This window comes from Lissotriton helveticus, chromosome 1_1 (genome assembly GCF_964261635.1).
Source record: "Lissotriton helveticus chromosome 1_1, aLisHel1.1, whole genome shotgun sequence".
Classification (NCBI taxonomy): domain Eukaryota; kingdom Metazoa; phylum Chordata; class Amphibia; order Caudata; family Salamandridae; genus Lissotriton; species Lissotriton helveticus.
In genome coordinates this window covers 1,742,156,523-1,742,181,268 of record NC_136057.1, presented here as the reverse complement: position 1 = coordinate 1,742,181,268, position 24,746 = coordinate 1,742,156,523, and the positions used below count along the sequence as shown (strand labels likewise).

Sequence of the window (24,746 nt, the reverse complement as noted above, 5' to 3'; positions counted from 1 at the left end):
CTGGAGCAGAGATGGACTGCCTGAGATTGGCTTGAATGTAATCCAATATGAACAAGTGTGAACTGGACCCACTGGAGGAGTTAAAACTTTAAGGAGAGTAGAATCTTCTGCCCCCTTTTCCTTTACAAATAACAGAATCTGTCATTCTCCCTGTGGCCTGGAAGTTGAACAGTACAGTCACGCAGAAGGTGATTTGGGCTTACCCAACAGACATTACATGCTTCACTTATGTCGTTGACCCCTCTCGGTGTTGGACAATGGTCTTCTAGTTGACCCACGCTGAACTGGTTCGTCAGATGAAGGGTTGGTAGGCTCAGTCCGCCTAAAATCTGGGGGAAGATGAGTAGAAGTGAAACTCTGTTTTTTACATTCTCCTTTCTTTAAGTCTGCGTTCAATCAGAACTTGATTCAGTAGTTCAGCAAATGAGAAAGCCTTGGGAACTCTTGTCAGCTCATCCTTTAACTCCTCTTTTAACCCTCTCCAGAATAAGGCCATCCAAGTGCGTTCCATCCAGGTTTTTATTAGCAGCAAGATCATGACACTTTCTACACTATGACAGTACCTCAGAATTTCTCCTCGGACAGTCCACATAAGGCGTCCACTGCATAAGTTTCACGGTTGGTTTCTCTGACATCATCTTGAAGTTTGCCAAGAAATTGCCATAATTGTTTAAACAAGGGTGTTCTGTGACAACTAAAGGAATTGTCCATTCGAGAACTGCACCGGTCAAGGAACCAAACAGACACCCCACTTTGGCTCTGTCAGAGGAAAATTGTCCAGGACAAAAGGCAAATAAAACCACCAGGCCATCCAAACCCCATTATCTCCAAGGATCCCTAGAATACTTAGAAGTTGAACAATGATGGCAGGAAGGTCACAAAACCTGGAACAGACTGCTTCGTGGCATGCACCATTCTCAGTCCTTAACTGGTCCAATTCCAGAGTTTGTAGATGAAAGACAGCGGCCCGGTCTATACCAGGATCCATGCCGGAAACAGTTCCATTCTTTAGGCGTCCTAACCTGTTCAAGTCTGCAAGCTTACCTATAATCCCACCCGGGTCTTCTGCTGTTCATTGTAAAGATGACTGTTTCCGGAAGCCCACGTGTGAAAACACATACGTGGTAGGCAAGTGCCTTCGAGACGCTTCCACCTTCTCTAAAGGAAAAAGTCAACGTCACACGACAAGAAACACAAAGGAATGGGAAAACCAGAAAGGCATCAAGGGAGAGGAGTTGGCCTAACGGCTAGGGCGCTCGACCTCGGACCTGGGGATCTGGGTTCGAGTCTCGGTAACGACGCCAAAACCTCCTGTGATTCTGGGCAAATCACTTAATCTCCCCGTGCCTAAAAAATGAAAGTGTGTCCTCATGTAACGTAACTGGAAACACGCTCTGATACCTGATTCGGTTCGGGTCTAGTTCGCGCTATATAAAACTCTGCAAAAAAAAAAAACCAGCTATCATGGACAAGGGAAAGAAACAATATCAAAAACCTGAATCTGACATGTTTTTGGGCAGCTTTAAGAGGCAGCTCTGGCAGGTGGTTTCAATTTTGGAGATGGAGCCCAGAAGCACAAGGGAAGGGAGCCCCAGGTGAGTGAAGCTCACAGCCCACCCATGCGGGCGGCTTAATGTGGTGTTTCTGGGGACCCAGGAACCGTGGAACCACATATGGTACCACGATACTCGGACGTCCAGGCGATTGAGATACCACAGTTGCAACAAGGGCAGATTTTCCTATATGGCTCTAGAATGTTAGCTACAAAATCTGAGTAAAGAATTCGTACTTGTTGGTTTATTATAAAACTCAATCTAAAGTACCCATTCATTGCTGTAATTCACAGATCCAAAAATGTCAAACTCTTCTAATGGTAACAGTAGAGTCGAGATGCAGATCTATGGTGTTCAGGAATTTGATTAAGTGCCGGGCATCTGCACGTTGCCTGTCCAAATTACCATCACATCATCAGTTTAACACAATTTAACACAAATCTATGTCTTTCATGAAGGGACCTGAGCCTGATTAGACAATGTTTTGTCACAAAACAGTGGGAAAAGATTAGGTAGATTAAGACCCTCGAACTGTCAAAGGTTGTGCCCCTGTTCTAGTAATACTCCTTCTTAAACTAAGTTCTTTTATGTTCATGACAAAGCTAATTTTTGTAATGTGCCTTCAATCAGCTGATCTTACTAACTCTTCAATTAGCGTGGCCTTGTGAGGCTGTTACTGCGGATTGTTTCTACAGTGAGGATTATCAGGATTTCCTTAGTTGAATTAAAAGCTAAATCCTTAATTTGATTCAGCACGTTCTCGGTATCATTAAGGTATGATGGCATTTGTTCTACAACAGGATGTAAGAATGATTGCAAAAATGTGACAGAGGTTCCAAATTGAGCTGTTACTTAAGACAGCTAGGCGTCCAAGTGGTGATTGCCTATTCTTTTGTATGCTTGTTCGTGTGTAAAAATATTGCATAACCAGATAAGCCGATCTTAAAAAGCCAGCGTCAACTGGAGAAACGTGTTACAATTCCCTAAAGAAGTGGCTATTAAGGCAATTTTCGCCTCATCCAGCTTAAAATATACTACATAGAATTGAATGCACCAGTTCACTGTTGTTCAAATATGTAGAGTACGGAGGACATGTGTTTAAAACTTTGGACAAAAGGGTACCTTTTTCCATACACTATGGGACTGCCTCAAACTCCAAACTTTCCGGGGGGGACAACATTGGAGGATGCCACAGGAGTGTCTACTGAAGCACATGCTTTCAGTACAATTAGTACTATTGTCAATATGGAGGGAATTCAAGGTAACATCCCATAAAAGACTGCAGATTAATCTAGGGAGTTTGCTGGCAAGAAGGGAAATTGCGAAAACTGGGGTAGCATGACATGCCGCAGAATCCGAGACTGGATACTGGGCATGAACATACGCAGAACAAGGGAGAAGATGCCCCCAAAAATTCAAAAAATGTGAGAAGGATGGCCGGCAGGAGATTAGAGATGTAGGAATTAGGAAATTATAAAATAGAATCTGAAAGTGGTGTGACACTCCCAAGGTAAAGAGGTGAACACAGACACCAAGGAAGCCTATCCTGGATGCTGGGACAGTAATTAAAAGATTAATCCAATATAATATGTTTGTTTCATGGAATCTCAGATGGGTGGGAAGAGGAAGTGCGTGGGGGGGAATATTGCTTCTTTTTTTCTGTTTTATATGTTTATGTGACAACTTTGTGTCATTCTCAAACTCAAATACAAATATATTGTTTTTTAAAGTCAGCTTTGTATTTAATGTTCCAACGCACTGTTTCTGCTTCCTATACCAAAGAGTTAATCCGTAACCCTACATGCTATAGGCTACTATCCGTGACACTAAAAGCAAAAGATACAGGAAAGATACCTCTTGTGATTTAAAAACTATGCCATCCTGCAAGAAAGCATTAGATTTCTAAACATCCACCAGTGCAGAAGACAATAAACAATGATTCATCCAAGATGCTACCAAGCTTTCACCAATTAGAAGGCCTCTTGTGAGGTGTTTCTTGTTGTTGGGGAAGAGAATGCAAGAATGACAACTAAACAAATGATGGGGGTGATTCGATTTGAAGTCTGAATCTAGTCTTGGATGAACGAGACCCATATCTGTACATGTATATCAGGTTGTGAATGAAAAAGACATCCTGAGGAAGGTAGTCAAAGGCTGTAGAAAGCCACCAAAACACATGGTAGATGTGCTGTGAACCGGTGACAATGATGCAGTTCTTTTGTGCTAGAGGATAATGAGGATGTCAAAACTATGGTACAGAATATGCTTTTAGGACAAATGATTTTATTCAATAGTAATGATTGTTAAAAGTACAAAAAGTATAGAGTAGAGATGGAATGATTGTTGTGATTTCATGAACTGAGAAATATCCACTATTTGAGGCCTGCTACAATATGAATTGGACATATTTTTTATAAAAAGTAAATAAATTAAGAACAATAAACTAGACATGGTGGAAAAAAAAGGTGTGTGGCCGCGGATGCCTCGATTGTAACAAAAGTAAAGAAATAGAAAAAAAGGCATGTGTCCACATTTTTTTCTTCTATGTATTGACTTTTGAAGCAATCGCAGCATACGTGCTTTAGCTTAAGATCTTTAAAGCTAAAGCGCAGGTGCCACAGTTGCTACAAAAGTAAACAAATGGAAAAGAAATGACAGACGCACTTTTATTTCTTCTATTTATTTACTTTTGTTACAATCGCAGCACACCCCGCTTTAGCTTTAAAAATCTTAAGCTAAAGCGCGGGTGCCGCGCTTGCATGAAAAGTAAATAAATAGAAAAAAAAGGTGTGCAGATGGCTTTTTTTCCTATTTATTTACTTTTGACGCAATCGCGGCACCCATACTTTAGCTTAAGATGTTTAAAGCTAAAGCCGGGCAAGCCGCGATTGTACCAAAAGTAAAGAAATAGAAAAAAAGAAATGTGGCTGAGTTCAGCGAGCGGCAAATATGAAAAAAAAGGCACGCCCACCATTACTGCAGCTGAGGTGTGCCGAACTCGTTAACAAAATAAAAAAGCATTGAGGGAGATCGTGTCCTGCCTTTTAGTGCTTTAAGGAAATAGTAATTAAAACATGTAGATTAATAACACATGTAACAGGGTAGTTCTCAGGGCCGGACTGGTCATAGTGGGCACGGGCCTTTCCCCGGTGAGGCGCTAGGGCTGGGGACGTTTTTGTTACAGGGCCATTTTTTGCTCAGCCGCTCCCAGTTTTGGTTCCTAGTCCTGCTTTGGTAGTCCTCATGGGAGGTTACAACAGGATAAAAGAAGGTACTAATGAGGGACTAGTAAACCTATTGACGAATCAAAAGCCACTATTTACAATGGACAGTAACAGGAGCCCATTGAAAAGATGGGCAGACCTCGAAGTCCATACCTGAATACAGCATGTCTCGAAGAGACAAGGCAAGCGCTGTCTAGGCAAGATCTAAAAAAAACAGTATAAACAAACAGCAAATTCCACAGAACAGTCAATTGAATATCAGGTTTATGATGCTTTACAGAAAAAAAAATCAGTGGAGGCAAAACTTGTTCCTAAAGACAAAGGCTACATAATTTGCGAGTTGTGTTTTTTAAATTCTGCTTACTATATAGTTGGTATGTGTGGAAGAATGGCTATGCAGAGGAAATATACAGATCACATTTGTCTTGGGCAACAAGGGACACTCTGCTAAAGAGACAGTTATAGGGGAGGAACAGAATAGCAAAAGTAATATCACCAAAAATAGAGAGTCAATGTAAGAACTGAAAGAAATCTTAGTATCTTGTTTTCCTGAGAGAGCTACGAAGAAGCAGCAGAGTTCTGCACATGTTAAAAGCAGGTTGGTTGGTTTCCAGGGCTTTGTGCTATAAAACGAGTGTTACTGTTAAGTAACATCCTTAAACTACGTACCTCATTTGCACTAATTTCATTGATTTATGGATGATGAAAGACTGAGTCAGTCTTTATGAACTAGGAGTCTGATCTGTAGGTTAGACACACACACGCCTAGAGTAGGAGCCCAACACGGTGGGCTATAAAAAACAAAATAACAGATGATGTAGGTGGTAGCAACTAATGTGCAGTACAACATTCTGGTCCCAAACAGATCCGAAAACACGGGGCAGTGAAGGGTCGGAACCAGAAATGTAAGGGTCCCAGACAACTCCTTACACAATCTATTGCAGAATGAGGACAAAAGATTAAAAGAAAGTACACCATTCTGGGTTCTTTTGAAGTCAATAATTGTCTGGACCTTCTTTCTAGAGAAGGTTGTTATCCACATCCATGCACGTATCATTAAATCTTGCTCTTTCAAATTGCAGGTATGACGCATGCAAGGAGGATCTGACCTGTGCGCGCAACTGGGTCTCTGACTGGCAGTGGGGACCAGATGGAAACAATTGTACTGGGGACTGCATCAGCTATGGACAGGTGAGGTGCAAAGGTCAACCATTAAGAAGGAAGTGGATGAAGATGCCTGGTCCTCTGATTCTAATGTACTGTACTGATATCAATATAGCGTTGTCCATAAACCTTGTGAGGCCTAAAGCACTTTCTTGATTGTTGACAAAGTAGGTACTTATAGGGCCAGTTTATAAGTAAAGTAAAGTCCACATTTGTAAAGCGCACAATCACCCGTAAGGGTCTCTAGGCGCTGGGGGCCGTCGGGAAGATTAAGCGAGCTATTGCCCAGAGTCACATGGTGCTGGGCTAACCTGCCGCCGGAGCCGGGGATCGAACCGCGGTCCCCAGATTCCAGCGTCAGTCGCCCTGGCCGCGGCGCCACATAGAATACTTTATGCCTGTGGCTAGGCCACAGAAGCGCCCTGAATGTTGTCAGTTTCCTGGCTGTCCCCCACGGTATATAATTGAAAGCATGTTGGTCGCAGACTGGCTTTTGTGTGAAACAAAATAGTGCAATGAGTAAGGACTAGAGACAGAACAGGGATGCCGCGTAGGGACTCAACAGCAGTAAAGCATTTACGTTGCAGAGTGTAAGAGATGGATACATCCTGCATGAACGCAGTTGCCGTCTACACATTGTTGTCATACACAGCCGTAGAACCATTAAAGTTTCTCTATATTTGACCGTTAGGCGTCACTTGATTGGGCTCCGCACTGTTGTGGGAAAGAACTTGGAGCCATCCCATTGTTTTCTACTTCATCCAGGGTGTTGTTGACTTAACTCTCTAGCACTTTGATATAAACAGTGGTGGCTGTTCCTGATGCAACATAGTAGGGCGGCAGAGTGTAAATACATAAAATAAGATATATATATATATATATATATATATATATATATATATATATATATATATATATATATATATATATATTATTTTTTATTTTTTATTTTTTTTAAATAGACTTACCTGACACTGAGTCCGGTCCGTCTTGCTCCTCTCTCGATCCTTGACCAGTGCACACTGCGCAGACTCCCAGATGCCAATCCCAGTGCTTCTGTATTCCCAGCATGAAAAAAGTGATGGGATTACTCTGGGCGGCCTGGTTTGCCACTTCGACAGTGAGTGGGAGCCTGTGGCTTTTCTCCACTCAGCTGTACAACACAGCCTGGTGGAGAAATGCTAAGTACACATGTCGGTTTGGCTGGCCTAAGACGGCCAAACCGTTATGAGCAGTTAGTAGTGCCTAGCTGTCTGCTAGAGGTTGAGTCATGAACCCAAGCTTTTATTTAGTTTCTAGATGGTTACTGATTGTCCATATTTTTTCTGGGCAGGGTGTTCCACTGCTTGTAAGTTTGTAACTAGAATGATCTTCTACATATGTTGTTTCTTCTGCAAAGAGGAATGACTAATTACGATGCCATTCATGTTCTATTGTTTCCCGTTTGTGTGCAGCACTTACATATGAATTAGACAAAAACTGGTCCAGTGTTGTGATGCGCCCTGTGGGTGATGAAGAGTGCTTTAAAGAATATTTTTTCTTGCAACAGGTGCCAGGCCTTTAAGACAGGAGTGGTGTGGTCACATCAGTTCAGGCTTAGAACTTGTCTCGAGGCACATTAGGGAGTCATTAGAGATTGTTGACTAGGCTAAGGCTGGGCGAAATCATATTAGCAAAATGTCTCTTAAGGCGGAATGTGATTTGCTGGTATCTTGTGTGACTTTGGGTAAAAAAGCTCACGAGAGACCAATGAGGAGACTGGTTCAAGCAAAAAATGCTCCATGCGAAATATTGTCTGCATGGACGAGTCTCTTGCATGCTACAACATAGAGTAGACTAGCACAGAGTAGAGTGGCATACAATAAAATGGCATGCAGTAGAGTGTCATGCAGTAGAGTGGCATGCAGTAGAGTGGCATGCAGTAGAGTGGCATGGCGTAGATTGGTGTGTAGTGGATTAGAGGGGACTACTTTGGCGTGGAGTAGAATGTCAGGAGGCGTAGATTAGAGTGGCTTAGAGGAGAGTGGAGTGGCATAGCGTGCATACAGTGGAGTGGGATAGAGTGGGGTGGCATAGGGTAAAGCAGAGTGGAGTAGAGAGAGGGGCGTAGAATGGGGTGGCATGGAGTGGGGTAGGATGGAATAGAGAAGAGTAGAGTGGAGTATTGTTGAGTAGAGTTTTTCAGAGTGCAGTAGACTGGAGTGCTGCAGAGTGTAGTAGAGTGGAGTGGCAGAGAGTGTTGTACAGTGTAGTGCCGTAGAGTATTGTGGCCTAAAGGAGAGTGTTATAGAGTGGAACATCAGATTGGAGTAAAGGGACATAGGGTGCTGTGAAATGGCGTAGAGTGGAGCAGAGTGGTGTAGTGTGGAGTAAAATGGATTAGTGTCATGAGTGATGTAGAGTGGACTAGACTGGAAGGTCGTGGAATGGAGTAGGTGTTGAGTTGAGTGTCGTACACTGCAATAAGGTGTAGACACAGGTACACAGAACATTGTTCCTCACAGGCATGCAAGATTGATGAACTGTTAGTGGTAGAGATACGTAGAATCAGTCATGGAGAAAGATAAGAGGAAGAAAATCATTTCAAAGAAATACAGAAGGTTTCCTGCTTCCTGAAATAGCATACAAGGTAGACAACTAAAAAACACATATTCTCTAGTGGAGTGCCTGACGGTAAAAAAAATTGTTCCCGGAAAGCGAGTACTTGTGGGAGAATACAAGAAGCATGTCAGAAAGGTGGTAAACAGGCTAAGTGCCATGAGACAGACAGCCTAAAACAAATACAACCAACATATAGAAATCAAGCAATTGTGAGTTACAAAACCCAAAGCCGATGGTAAGCAATGGGCTGAATGCATACCTAGCGGAGATTTCAGCATGACCCCAATGTCTTTGCAACCAGACAGCTGCGCTGTCTGATAGGCTTCGACCTAAACATGATATCTCAGTTTCAGTACACAGATGAAGATGTGCCTGATACAGTATCAGGATACATTTTATTTCCAAAGTAAAGAGGCATAGTAAAGGATGATCTTGATGCAGTGCCAAGATAAAATGTGTTTAGGCTATCCTGTTTTAGGTCCAACCCTATAATTGATAAAACCCCACCGATAGGGAACCAACCATCATCAATGTAAACATATGAACACTGTTAAACACCTGGACAACCACAAGCTAAAATGCCATTAAAGAAAAGGAAAGTGAGAGTGAAGGGGTGATATTTAATTCTTCTGATGGGGCCAATACGATGTAACTTTATTATACAAGATATCAGTATGAAATAAGGGTCTAGTAATATACTGATTGAGTTCTGTTGTCTAGGGCTGCCACTAAATTAATGATCTGTCTTCCTTATGTTTCTTCCAGTTTTTGTGTTTGTATTAAAGATACTGGGTTTAAAAGCAGTTTTTAGGTCTAATCTATTTATTTATACACTGTAGCAAATCTGACAATATTAAAATCATATTTGATGTGTTGGCAGTGTTTAATCCGTTCACTGTTTGGTGAAATAGCAGGTTAATAAGAATCTTGGCCAATATATACTATGACATATGCCCACAAACACAAAATGGTTAGAAGCCCTTTGATATATCAGACCCCTTTTCTAACAGGTCACTATTGATAACAGATCAACTACCAAACAGCCCAGGTTTTATCATTTTAATGTTAGCTGTAATGTCAGGCACCTGTGAAAGGAGCATTGTCACCATGCACATGGGATAATAGTGAAAACATGACAAGAATTCCCATATATCAACAACATTTCTATCTGCAAGGTTTACCGTTGTTAAGGGTGATACCTTCAGCTAATACTGACTTTATACCCAGCTGCACTTTACTGCTGGAGTTTTCGAGTACATAGTTAAAATGTTAACACGAAATTGTCAAGTCTCAAAGTATAATGTGATATTTATTAAAAGGTCAGGATTTACTTCAATTGAGACAGTTGCCATGGGGACATTGGGCAGCTATGCCTGTTGAAACAAAGGCAGCATCACCTTTGGGCAAAGAGTGCAGAAAAGCAGGGATGAACATGCTTTAAAAATTAAGGTTCAGGTGCCTTAGAATTAGGACTACAAACTGGTCTGGAATAATTCAAAATTGTAAAGATTTCACAAGGTACTATGCTGTTGACAGGGTTGACTACCCCTACTATTTCATAACATGTAGAAAGGCGTAGGTAAATGACTCTCTGCTGTGTGCAGGAATTTGTGTATTAAAACTTCTGAAGATAGCACTTTTACTTTTTTAATGCGTTAACCATTCTGTAAACTAGACAAAGTACATTCAGACTGAACGTGTGAGGTAATGTGATTTGAGCAGGCTAGGTAATGAGATGTGAGTGAGAGTGCAATACACAGACTTTCTATGCTTCAAACAATCTAAAGTAAGACCTTTGGACACATTGTCAATGGGAAGATACTACATATTCCGTATTACTTCTCCATTAAATCGAATATGTGCTTTAAAACAATCACTGCTAGAAAGCAACTTGCTTTGTAAACACTGAAAAAACACAGGTTTTGTCTATGGGGGGGATGAGGCAGATGAATAAACACCAATAAACACTAAAAAGGTTTGTAAAATACTGAGAAAACACCACCGAAATCCACCAAAAATAAACATTGAAAATAGGACAGCCTAAATATGTTCTTACAATAATACTGCCTGGCAAGCTCCCCAAATCCTAAAAATATAATTCCTTCATCTTCTCCCTGAGCTATGTTAACATTCTCCCACTCACTCTGTAACCACAAATGAAAAGCAGGTATTCGCTCTGCTATGTACACCGCCCTAGTTGCCAGCTCCTTTCATTTTAAACTAAAAACTAGTAGCCCTTCTCCCAGAGCAGAGGGACTATCAATCAGTCCTGAACAATCATCCCCATGGGCCTTGCCTATGGACAGGTTTTCAAATACAGTGCATCCATTTATGGCCTGGTGTATGCCAAGGTGCATTTTAGTTTTCAGTAAGAATCTCCTCCACGAGAGCAGATGTGAGGGACCAGGTACAAATATGATTTGGGTCAGGGAGAACAGGACTTCGAACTTTCACCTTACGATTGTGTGATTATTCCTGTTCAGCAATGGTTATTCCACTTCTCGACCAGGAAGGCAATTTCGGTAAGGATTCTTTCATACGGCAGATAAGCCCTGGGTCCCTTTCTTCTAGGTATAGTGGGGCACTAGGATGGGTGGCCATAATGTGTGCAAAATCAAGAAAACTCCTGGAGACAACCACATTGCAGACAACCACAATGCAGCAGCTACCATCGGAAGGGGCGTAATCGCTAAATACAGCGATCCACAGCAATTTTGATATGGAAGGCGGCAGTATGTGCACCAATGGAACATGGCCAAAAGCATCTCAATGAAAAACGACTTAGTGAGTGCACTGAATCTAAACAGAAATGGGAATTGTTTTCCTCCCTCTAGTAAAATTTCAAAAACATCACAAAGGAAACCCCTATGAGGCTGTAGCTAAAATCGGTTTAGCTCATTCTGCCCACTTGGAAGCTCAGATGAAAATGCTTATGATATTTAAGGCGCATGAGCCAAAGTGTGAAAAGATATAAAAAGGATGGAGATGATATTCATAATTCCTAAATTTCTGCCCGACCCTTCTTGTTTTCCTGAATGTGATTTGAATACAACCAAAAAAGTGATGTGAGCCTTGGTTAGGCAGTCATTGCTGTTACTGGGCACATACCACGCCAGTAAAAGTTTCCACAACAACCCCATGGTCGGCGTGGGTTTCTGCTACACTGATGCCATTGCCAGAGCAACCAGTGCCAATCGATGCCGACACCCATGTCAGACTCCGACCCAGTATCAGTCCAAACTTGCCCAATGTTGGGTTGCAAAACAACGAAAGTGCAACTGGTTGTCATGCTACCTATTTCTACCCCACGCTTCTAACAAAACACCACTAATACGGAGGCTCCATTCTCTTTTTAGATCTGGCTCTCATCCCGTACCAGAACAGGAAGCATTAGAGGATACTGATAATGATGGGGTGGGGGACGGCTTGCTCGCCCTCACTATGCTGATGATGCTCATACCTTGACTTACAAAATGTCAGTGGGCTTGACACCTCCCCTGAAAGAGAGCTTGACTTGCCACATGGGCCTCAGACAGTTGAAACTGCAATCATTTACAGTGGTGGTGCGGAGGACAGCTGAGGTACTAGAATTGCAGTTGCACATTATTGATAGTAAAACAAATAGTCTGTTGAAGATTCTCTAACCTGGGCTGGCGATATCAGAACCCTTGCGAAAGCAAATTTCCTTCCCAAGTATCTTACCCCAATAAATCTTATTGAACGGGCTTCAACCAGTATCCAAATGGATTGAAGCCTTTGGCTAACCAATTAATTATTCTGTCAGTTTGGCATCAAGAACTGCATTTGGCAGAGCCATTGGCACCAGTGTCGTGCTTCGAAGGCACGCTTTGTGAAGGTTGACAGGATATGCTGCTGGCAATGTGTAAACATCGCTGAAGGACATGCCCTTCAATGGATCTTTGGAGTGATATAAAACACCATATAAAGCTTTCTCCTACTTACCACCAACCTAACAGAAGAACTCAGAATCAGCCCTGGCATACTAACCTTCCTGAAATTCATTTAGTTCCGTCTATCCCTACTCTAATTCTAGAAGTGGCATCCCTAATTTAGCATTTAAGCAAAAGTTTGTGAAGAGGAAAAGGTGTCAGAGGTGAGAGTCTTCCTAAGAAGTCACTCCACCATCAGATGGGTCAAGCAGTATAAAGCCACAAGCAGGAAAGAAGCAAGCTAGCACTTTAGCAATCTAGAAACAAGCCAGCAGGTGGTTTCAGTTGAAAAGGCAAGATGGAAAGAGTGCATCTGTCTCTCCCATGTATAAATACAACATAAATATTAAAATGTGTGTGCATAGTGAAACAGAGAATTACCCTGCACTAATGATGCACCTTATTATGAAAGCAAATATTTACCATAATAAAAGTGTTGCTAAAGGCCAGCGCAGTTATTGGCTGATCAAAGACTGATGCCTGAGAGGGGAATGACAGGATTTTATTTGAGCTAATGCAACAGACTACAGCAGGCACATAATTCAGCAAGAGTTTAGAGCTTGCTTCATAACATAAGCAAACACTTGCTACCCTCACAGGCAGGACTCCTCAAGGCCCACCAGTAGACTATGTACTAGCACGAGGAGTGAAGTAATGTCTACCTCCTAATGAAGAAAAGTTTAGCAGACTTCAGCATTTAGCACTTTGTGATTTACATGATCCAAAATGAAACACTGGACAAATTGTAGCCCATAATACAATTTAAGAATGAAAAATAGGAAAGAGGTTCAGGAAGGAAGGAGCAGATTATTGATTCAACAAGCACTTAAAATGCGTCATCCCCTGTTGTGCGCTTTAACATGGCCCACCCTGTAATGCTGAGTGTGTACCCCTAACCGGACAGAGATGCTGGGCTGCAAGATAAAAGGAAGTGTCAATCAGTACTAAGGTACTTTCAAGATGCTTTCTAAAGCAAAAGAAACAGCAGAAATGCCTAATGACGCCTCAGTAAGGGCCATGATCAAGTGCACAGCCCATAACAGCCAAGATCTATCTGCATTGGTGGAGACTTAGATTTTTTAAAACAAGTATTGGCAAAACCCATGGGCCTGACTTGCACTCTGAGCCCTCAATGGAACACTGAAAAAAACCTATTGTAGTGATTTAAAAAAAAATATAGTATTGTTTTCTGTGTATACCGTGTAAGATCAAGAAATTAAAGTGTGGAAAGTTAGAATTCTTTTCAGAATTAAAATAGTCTTTTATGTGTTGCAAACAATAAACATTGAAAACATCTGCTGCAGTGAAAAAAAGAAATAAAAGATTGATTTCTTTATTCAATGCATTTAGGAGATATATGTAATGTTTGCCTCTAAGTTAAGCTTGACTGCTCTGTGCCAAGCTACCAGGGGGTTGAGCACAGGTTAATTTGGGGTTTGCTTGTGTCTTACTCTGACAAGGACTGTGGTTGCTGCTTGACCGGGGCTCACATACCACTCAACCAGCAACCCGGTTTCTCACAGTAACCAAGACTGCCAAGCCAGACCTAAAAACGATTGGAGCTCTTCTAGGCAAATGTTGGTTTTTCTTCTTAACCAGTGCTTTTTATAATTGGTAAAAGTGATGGATTTTTGAGAGATGTAAAATTGATAATAGAATCTGTTGAGTAGATCAAACCTGTCTAATCTCATGTAAGAGTTCCTCATCCTGGCTTGGCCCACCCATGTATGTCTCCGCGTCAGCCTGCAATAAGACAAGCAAATTAAAAATGACTCACTAAAGTATGTGAACTCGATGGAGCTGGTAATTAAAATAAAGCCAGATAGATGCACGGCGTTGTGCTACCTGTACTTGTAAACTCTTTAAAGAGTAAGCAGTAAGTGCTGGTATATCCTGAGCCAGCCGATTCACATATGCTGACATTGGATTAGGCCTCCTGTCATTTCTTAATGCTCTGACTCAGGAACACTGGATTCCAATTTGATATATGTGTGAGCAGTACAGAACAGCACAGATTTGGTGAAGATGTGGTGTCAATGTTTTTTTGCTGTGTGCATGCAACGGATTTGCCACAGGATGATGCAGCATTTCCTTTGTGTTTTTTGTTATGCAATACATTGATTTATGTTTAAATTAACCCTTGCGTGTTCGTCTCTCTCAAAGATGTATGCCAACGGGCGGGAACTATGCGAGACCATCTGGGGAGACTCCTTCACAGCTGTGCAAGAGCCCTGCCAATGCTTGACGCTGACCAAGTCTGACCTGGCCCCCCGCGAGGCCGCCTCAGAAGAAGGGGAGAGTGCGGAAGAGCCAGACGTCACCAAGGAGGGCACGTCAGGAGAGCCCGGGCCCTGCCAGGGTACCCCTTCCCCGTTCCTCGAGAAGCTGGTCGGCTCCAGGCACAAGCGTTCTGTGTTCATCGAAGACGTCGAGGGCAGCGGGAGTGGGTTCTAACTTAAAGTCCACATGCGGCAAGACCCCCTATTTAGCTCCTTTTCTTACCTGCTTTTCCCTCATGGAGGGGAATACTCCCCAGCCTCGTATAAACTGCTTCTGAACTATGCAATCCCCCATGCCCATTACCCAGCAGCCTTGCCTCTGCAGCTCCCCTGCAGTCAGCGCCAGTCCTGTAGCCTGCAGATTAATGACGAGTTAGTGTGATACCACACCTTGGAAGGTAACTGCGTCCATCCGACACTAGATGTGGCCCCAGAAGTATACAATTCCCCTAACCTCTCCACCCAAAAACCCATCGTCAATGAAAGGCACATCTACCTCATGTAACTGCGTGCATGGCACAAGGTCACCGAGTGATAGTGTCACAGCCACTTCCGGTACATGTCAGCCTCCAAGATGGCCGACGCCAGGGCATCACAGGTCTTCACCTCACTCCCTGAATGCCGACAGGAACAGGTTACTGGAAAAGAACTTTAAGGTTGAAGGATATTTGCTAGTCCCTCACTGACAGGGTCCCTTTCTCTGCCACTGATGGGTGGCTAATATCCCGGTGCCTCTAAGGCAAAGCTTAGGATAAGAAAAACAGATGCTGACAACAGATGAGACATGCCAGGCACTTCTAGCCTAACGTTTGATTCGCCTGGTCATGGATTACAAGGTTATTTCATCTTCAGTTTTGTTCTGGCCCGAGAGCGTGATTTCCCCATGTGGCATGAAAGGTCTATTTGAACCTATGGTTATCTTTTGCGCCCATCACTTCTGCCTGGTGCCAGTAATCTAAGTTCTACCTCTAAGCTTTCCCACTTCTGTGCCTCATCCTGTGACCTTCTTTCTTCTAAAGAGATCAGTTTCTGTACAGAATATCTTCCCAAAACCTGTGCCTCTTTGGACTGTGTTGCTCTTCGGACTGTGTTGCTCTTCGGATGTTCATTGTTGCCATCCCACCCCCTAATTTCAGCCGGAGCTGTTTATCTAAACCTCACAGTTTTGGGGTGGTAGCCTCTGATCCATTTATACAAAAAAAAGAAGCAAGCTGTGGAAAAGCCTTAACCAAAGGGGGACTTTGAATGCAGGATTTAAACCTTAAGGACAATACTCAGAAAATAACTTATTTGCTGGTATGCTCTGTCACATTTTCCAAACACCACCACCTGGTCATAAGGGGGAGGGGTTAAGTGAAATCCTCGCATTTTACAACTCCTTTAAGACTCGCAGCGCACGCTTGCAGAGTTTCTGATAGGCCAGATGATCATAAATTCCTAGGGGAAAAGGTTTTAAGTGGGACGAATAAACTGGGCGGGGGGGGGGTCTCTCAAAGGGGCGTGGCAGATGCAATTTAGGGCGTGGCTTAAAAACACAGTAAGTTTAAAGTCTCTTCATAGCATAGGGGGCTTCCAAGTGGTAGTTTGCTGCTTTATTGCAACTAGATACATAATACAGAAAGTAACATCACACCTACCACAAGCCAGGACTATTGGCTTTGCCAATGGTTGTTGGGTGCATAAGAGAAATAAGCAACAACTATGGCTTCGTTGAATAGAAAATTGTAAATGCTTCAGTTCTGAAAGGATGAGACAGTGAAAGAACTATACCGGGTCTCTTTGAAGTTACATCAAAGGCAGTGAAGGGTGGCACTGCTGCAGAGTTAAGGGTTTTTTTCACTCAGAGGGTGAGGGCAAAAATAGAGAGCCCAATAGGGACCCGTTTCAGCACTTACTTTGAGCACAGGCAAGACCCGGCCCACTTAAAGCCCTGGTTAGTCCATATGGTCATGGGTGAGCCATCGAAGACCGTCCAAGGAGCGGGCAAAAGGGTATCACATAGAGTGCAAGGAAGCTGAGTAGGCAGTAGAGCAGAGTCAAGGTATTCAAGGTACTTTAGAAAGAGTGATGGGTGAGAAAAGTGTTTAAGAAGGGAAACCGAGCATATGGCCGGCGGTGACTGAAGACGTCCACGAAGGATGGACTGAAGCAGTGGGATTCCAATAAGGGATTGACTGACATAAATGTGGGAGGTAAATCGGTTCTGCCAGTCCCTTCTTACTCCACTAACAGTTGTCCTTCAGGACGAAAACAGCCGAAATACTTTATTGTGCCCGCTCTATCCACAATACTATATAATCCCCTGTTAGTCACAACCACAAATGTGTCCCCTTGAGCCATCCTGCCCAGTCACTGACTTTGTGCTCTCTATGTTGTTACCCACACACCTGCCTCAGGTTCCTTAGCTGCCAATACACATGGTGACATTCTTGTCTATTTCAGCCAATGTTCTCTGTGCCCACTTCACGCCTTTCAGTCAACATAAAGATGCCCACTGAGATGCCAGTTAACCGAGGGTCTGCAGATACATATGGCTTGGTGCCCATAGCTCATTCTTTGTCACCCTCTCCTCGACCCGCTCCCACCCTTTTGTCGCTTTTGGTGTCTCTGCTGATGTAAGGCAAACAACGGCAAACGCCTCATTTCAGATTGTGTTGGAGAAAATAAACTTTTAAAAAACATAAAGGCTGTGATTTGTGTGTATTTTCTCGACAAACAGGGTAATTTTCAAAGTAGATTTTCCGGTCTTCATTGGGGCCCGAAGAGCACATTTCCAAGTGGAAATACTGTGGGTGAAAAACATATATTTGATATATCACACAGCTCCGCCTTTGGCTCGCATTCACCAAAACTAGTTAACACTGGGCTGTGGAAATGTTGCCCTAGTCCAGTACAGAAGCTTAAATATTTCTCATCAAGTTGGAGCCTTCACATTCCCCACACACTTATGGCTGAACGAAGCCAACAGAAACACTGAAAACGGCAATAGTTTTGGCTTCTGTATTGTATAAAGTTTGCCAAGGTTCACTAAAAGCAACAATTGGTCCTGTTGAAAAAGAATAAAAATGAAACAAAAATACGATATCATATCTAGTATTTAAATCATCACAAATCGATTTATGAGAGAGAGAGAGAAAGAAAATAAATCCACTACTCAAAGAAATGTTAAATCAATTCATTTTATGTACTTTTTCATCAATGATGCATACATTCAAAAAATATTATTGCCGTTGCTCCATATGGTGCATGAAAAAGTGCTCATAAAGGTGCTAATGTGTAAAGAGCCATGACAAAAGAAAGAATACTATCAAGCATCGGTAATACATCAGTTTTGCCTACGTAATCAATAAAGAGCGCTTTTCATCAATTATCGTCCCGGAGAAGGCAAGAACACACTGACAGATAACCCGAGAGTTGAGGGGATGTGACTTAGCGGCAAGAGCTGCTGACTCAAGAGCTGGGGATCCTGGTTTGAGTCTGCTGCACAACATCCTGTGATTCTAAGCAAATGACTTAGGGCCAGAGATGTAGGTCGGTCGGTAACGGCCGAAAATCGGTATTTTCGGCCGTTACCGACCGGTATTTGAGAAATGGTATGTAGGGCCACATATTTTACAGAATCGGTAAATTTACCGATCGGTTAATTTACCGATTCTGTAAAATACCGAATCAGTATATTTACCGATTCGGTAAATTTGATATGTAGGTGGAACTCTTCTGAGTCCCACAAGCCTTACAGAATCGGTATTTTACCATCAAATTTATTTGATGGTAAAATACCGATTCCGGTGTGCATGCACATGTGTGCATGAACACCTGTGCCATATGACAGGCAGACCTGCCCTTAGGGCAGGTATGCCTGCCACATGGCACCGAGCCTCTTTTGGGGGTGCCAGAGGGTGTCAAAGTGACACCCCCTGCACCCTTGTGTCAGTCGGTATTTACCGATTCGGTAAATACCAAATCGGTAATGCCCATTCATTCCTATGGGCTTCAAAGCCCATAGGAATGAATGGGCATTACCGGTCCGTATTTACCGAATCGGTAAATACAGATTTTTACCGATTCGGTAAAAGGAACATCTGGATGCTCCTACATGTCCCCCCTTCTCATTTACCGATTCTTATTTACCGAATCGGTAAAATTCGGTAAATGAGTCCTACCTACATTGGGCCCTTAGGGCCCGATGTAGGTCGGTCGGTAACAGCCGAAAATCGGTATTTTCGGCCGTTACCGATCGGTAAATAGGTGATTGGCATGTAGGGGGCTTTATTTTACCGAATCGGTAAAATTACCCATATGTAGGTGGGACTCTTCAGAGTCCCAGGAGCCTTACCAAATCGGTATTTTACCATCAAATAAATTTGATGGTAAAATACCGATTCCGGTGTGCATGCACATGTGTGCATGCACACCTATGCCATGTGACAGGCAGATCTGCCCTTAGGGCATGTATGCCTGCCACATGGCACCCGAGCCTGTTTTGGGGGTGCCAGAGGGTGTCAAAGTGACACCCCCTGCACCCTTGTGGAAATCGGTATTTACCGATTCGGTAAATACTGATTCGGTAATGCCTATTCATTCCTATGGGCTTCATAGCCCATAGGAATGAATGGGCATTACCGATTCGGTATTTACCGAATCGGTAAATACCGAAATCATCCGATTCGGTATTCCAGCACATCTGGAATACCTACATGTCGACCCCATAGATTTACCGATTTTTAATTACCGAATCGGTAAAATTCGGTAATTTAAAATCGGTAAATCTATTTCACCTACATCTGGCCCTTAATCTCTCTCGGTGATAAATTGTTACATAAATATGCTGCAAGAGTAAAAGGCAAAACTTTATGAAAATATAGTTACACCAAAGCGGATGTTAACAGTATTTCGGCAGCGGGAAACTGATAAGAGAAGCAGACGAGGAACAAGCATTGGTAAATGCAGAAAAGTATGCTACAGCCAATAGAAATGAAGGAATGGTAAGTGGCACACACAGTAACCAATGAGAAGCCAGGAAAGAGAGGAGGCGGGATTTAAGTCCCTTTTAAGTTTATATTAAAAACAATAGATTTCTCAAGCACAGCGCAGGAGCTGTGCTGGCAAAACCAAAAAATCAAGGTTCATACTCAACCACATATAACTTGCACTTGGCTTGCCTATTCCCGAACACAAATAACAAGTCCCTGTGAAGAATCCATAGGAATATCTTCCCTGTGTACGTCACTGGATCAATCAATCAGTTATTTATAAAGACCTGCTCTTTACCCCAGATGGTATCCGGGCACTGAGGTTTCGCTGATCTCAGTCAAAAATCCAGGTCTTGAGTCAACTTCTGTATTTCGCCATGAAGGGTGATGTTCGTAGGTGGAGGGGTAGGTCGTTTTAGGCCTTTGGGGCAAGGTAGGAGAAGGAACGACTTCCATTGTGGCTTCGGCAATTGCAGGAGTGTGAGAGAGCTAAGGAGGTAGAGCACAGGAGTCTGGCAGGTTGGTGGAAGTCAAGGCGGTGGTTGATGTATGCTGGTTGAATAGGGCCTTGTAGACGTGTATCAGTATCTTGAACTTACAAGGGATATATTTAATCAGATATGTGTATACTTATTGCATTCAATGTTGGCAAGCTCTATCAAAGTAGTTTGTCACACAGGTATATATATTTAAAAAATTGTATTTTATATTCATCAAATTTCAAAATTTAAAAAGGGTACAGAATCATACAAGACACAAAGTAACCAGAAGTCACAAATGTATATATCTTTCTTTCTACATATGTGGACACCTTTTCACCCACAATTATAAGGCAATATGGCTAACTTATTCAAACAACTTTGCCTTTGATACAATGTTCAATTAAAATGCTGTAGTTGTCGACGTTTCGGTCTATCACTGTTTGCATCCACTAGACCATCTTCAGGACTTTAAAAAAAAAATGTGCAGATGAATGACCCTTCAACAATGTTGAAAGTGATTATTGGTGCATCTAGACCAATATGAAGTGGCTTAAAAGCCTACAACTTTTCAGCAATCAAGGTTAGATATTACTTAAAACCTGGATATACTCTTCAATTTATGAGCTTATCGGGAACCGATATATCTGTATTGATTCGAAATATATCCTTGGGCGTCCGCAGTGGGGGGCAAGGAGGGGCGCTTGCCCCCCCCCTGGAGTGCCCCTCCTTGCCCCCACTGCAGACGCCTACGGAAATGGGTAGATCGGCAGGCCGGGGTTAAAAAATTAATGTCTACACGTGTGACTCTGGGGTCAGGTGACCAATGTAGAGAGGTGCATGAGAGAATCATCACACTTGCTCTTTCTGGGTGTTTGGAGAGTGAACTGCATGTTCTAGTGGAGCTTAAAGCACTGCTTTTCTTAGGTATACAAAGCCCTCTGCCATGGGGTAGCCTTTCACGAGCAAAGACAGAAAAGGATTTATATGTTACTGCTCTTGAAGGTGGTGGGTGGGGGGCTTTTCCGAGCTCTTTTCCAGAAGAGTTTATCTGTAGCGTCTGACTGGCCAGCTTTCAATAGGGATTGCTGTTTTAAATGCATTATTGTGTCTGGTTAGATAGCTCAGGAGGTTCTCAAGCACCACTGCACTGGTTCTTGAGCGGATGCAGTGCACGGGGTAGAATCCCAGCAGGGACGACCCAGCCCGTCAGTCTTCCAGGGACAATGAAACGCGAACCTTAAAGAATAGCGCCTGTAGTAGTAAGGTCTCCACGAGGCAGACAGACTTTATAAAGGACTACTTCTCAGCCCAAACGCGTGTCTTCGCCATATAGCTATGAACAAAAGCCTGGCGCAGGCCCTTACACACCCGACGGGTGTATTTGGCACCAGTGCCAGCTTGCCCCCATGCCGGTGCTCACCGCCAGACCCCTTGTTCTGTGGCCTAAACCATGGAAGGTGGCTGGGCTGCCACTGGGCTAATTTAGCCACGGGCATAATTGGCACAAAGTGTCACTACGACCGCCCAACTTTCATCTGGGTAACACTTTCACCACAGAGGCGAAGCTGTGGTTGAGAAAACGCTGAGTGACAGCCCGCCCCCCACATCCATGGAGAGGTTGATGCCCCACTGGGGATGAGTGATTCAGTAAACACGGTGGCCTGTTGCTTCAGCTAGACACATACTTACAGGGCAGTGTAAGGTTTTGCAGCAGGGCAGGGTTGAGATGGACTTTTCCCACCCTGGTGCGTTGGTCAGTCACTCAGTTAACACCCTAAATGTGACATGCTGTGAGACAATGCGTTGGTCACTTGTCTGCAGGACCTACTATGTCCCTGCACCGCCACTCACCAGTACTGAGTCAGATCCCTTCACAACCCTGACCCAGCAGGGCAGCGTTAAAGTACCTTGAAGTATCACACTAAGCATTGGTGTCTGGTGCAAACCTGACTACACAGACACTCACTGCACCGCCCTCCCACCTCTGCTGGAACTTACACCCTGAGCTCAGACAGGGCCACAGTCCCAGAAAACAGCAGAGGCCTCAGTCACACTAGCTCTTCAGGGCCTCTGGATCTCAGGGGTACCAAGGGAATCAAAGTGACAAGTACTGACATGGTCACTAACACTACTAGAGCCAGGTACTGCTGCGAACTCACTGAATTACCGTTTACCTCCTTGCTTTAAGGGGTAACTAAGCAATCCCTGTATCAAGTACTGCCATTGTCACTGAAACCACCGGAGTCAGGGACTACAGGCAACGCCTTATTGTTACTAGTGCCTCACAGTTTGTTACTAAGTTAACGTGTGAGCATTAATTGACCAAATGTAAACAAAGCAGCGTTGTACTGCCCTATAAGAGAGAGTGTGTACCAAGGGAGTAACCAGATAATTAAAATACCCCCTACTGTGAGCCAAAGCTCTAATGGCACCAAGCAAGCGAAGCAAGTCATTAAGGCACTCAAGCAAGTCATTACGGCCCTCCCCAGAGGAACTTGCTTATCTCTTCCATCCAATCCAAACACCAATCCATATCACCACGCGGCGTCTTCAATCCCTCGTTCACCTCCTCTTTTAAACCTAACGCCAACTCCAAGAAGGGGTGAAAACACAACAAAGCCTCATTAACAAGTAAATGGTCTTTTAAAGACCTGTGAAGTAATCAGTGCTGCTGTCTGTGTGCCCAGGAAGCCTCAACCGGACTTCTAGCTGCCTCATCATGGGGTGGGAGTAGGAAGATGTGCACAGCAGGGGGTAAGGGACGGCCAGGGCAGGTGACGCTTTTCTTTTGTATAGGAATTTTTTGCTGGCGTCATAGCCCAGGGTTTGCTGTCTGTGCACTTGTAAAGATGTGTATTCCATACAAGTGCACAGACAGCAAACCCTGGCTATGACGCCAGCAGGAATTACTTTACAAAGGAAAAGCGTCGCCTGAACTGCCAACCCTTTCCCCCTGCTGTCTGTGCACTTGTATGGAATACACATCCATGGCGCTGCTCACCAGATGAATGGTGAACAGGGCCATGGATCTGTCTCTTTTTGCATCCAAGTGCACCGACAAAGAAGCAGAGGAGGCCCAGGCAAGGAAAAACCAGGAGACATTGACCCTCATCTATCTACACAGTGAGACCTTCAGGGGGGCTGGATGCCAGGACGACAGTGCTGCTGATTAGCCCGACTCCACCAAATAGTATCAGAAGAGCAGGCAGCAGTTTTTAAGTAAGTTCCAGTAACTTTAATGCATTCTACAGCATCACCGGCATTGACTACTGGCTGCATATCTAGGTTACTCTAAGTGAACGGTGTTGTAGACTTACATGGATGGAAACGTCAAGGAAGACAGTCCCCTCTGAATATGCAAATGTAGTGTAAGCTTGTAGGGGCAGATTTACAAGCCCCTTGGGCCACTTTTGCGTCACTTTTCCTATGTTAAAAGTGATGCAAAAGTGGCACAAGGGGCTTGAAAATCTGCCCCGTAGTGTTCAGCTTTTGGGGTGCAAGTGAGGTAATTTTAGGGTTCAGGGTGGGTATGGGTTTTGGGGTGCCAGGGATAATTTTAGGGTTCAGGGTGGGTATGGGTTTTGAAGCGTCGGGGTCATTTGTGGTTCAGGGTGGGTACGGGAGTTGGGATGCCAGGGGGTAATTTTAGGGTTCAGAGTGGGTATGGGTTTTGGGGTGCTAGGGGGTAATTTTAGGGTTCAGGTAATGTATGGGTTTTAAGGGGCCAGAGGGGTAATTTTAGAGTTCAGGGCGGGTATGGGTGTTGGGTTGCCAGGGGGTAATTCTAAGTTTCAGGGTGGTAATGAGTTTTGGGGTACCAGAGGTTAATGTTAGGTTTCAGGGCGGGTATGAGTTTTGGGGGGGCAGGGGTAATTTTAGAGTTCAGGGTGGGTATGGGTTTTGAGGTGCCGGGGGTAATTTTAGGGTTCAGGGTGGTAATGAGTTTGGGCGGGCAGGGGTAATTTAAGGGTTCAGGGTGGGTATGGGTTTTGGGGTGCTAGGGGGTAATTTTAGGGTTCAGGGTGGTAATGAGTTTTGGGGGAGCAGGGGTAATTTTTGGGTTCAGGGTAGGTATGGGTTTTCGGGTGCTAGGGGTAATTTTAGGGTTCAGGGTGGGTATGGGTTTTGGGGTGCTAGGGGAACAATTTTAGGGGTCAGGGTGGGTATGGGTTATGGCTACCAGGGGGGAATTTTAGGGTTCAGGGCAGGTATGAGTTTTGGGGGCAGGGGAAATTGAAGGGTTCAGGATGAGTATGGGTTTTGGGGTGCTAGGGGGTCATTTTAGGGTTCAGGGTGGGTATGGGTTTTGGGGTACTAGGGGGTCATTTTAGGGTTCAGGTTGGGTATGGGTTTTGGGGTACAAGGGGGTAAATTTTAGGGGCCAGGGCGGGTATGAGTTATAGGGGGCAGGGGGGTAATTTTAGGGTTCAGGGTGGGTATGGGTTTTGGGGTGCCAGGGGGACAGTATTAGGGCTCAGGGCGGGTATGGGTTATGGGTGCCAATTTTAGGGATCAGGGTG

At 43.8% G+C, this 24,746-nt stretch overlaps 1 protein-coding gene across 1 annotated transcript in view; it reads left to right on the top strand.

Moving 5' to 3' along the window:
* The window catches only part of RTBDN (retbindin), a 103,264-nt gene extending 85,808 nt beyond the window's left edge, over positions 1-17,456 (top strand). The window contains exons 5-6 of the mRNA XM_078689233.1: positions 5,860-5,968; positions 14,656-17,456. Of these exons, the coding sequence (XP_078545359.1) occupies positions 5,860-5,968; positions 14,656-14,946 (400 nt within the window). The 3' untranslated portion in view covers positions 14,947-17,456. The remainder of the gene's footprint in view (positions 1-5,859; positions 5,969-14,655) is intronic.
* Positions 17,457-24,746: the final 7,290 nt, after the last annotated feature.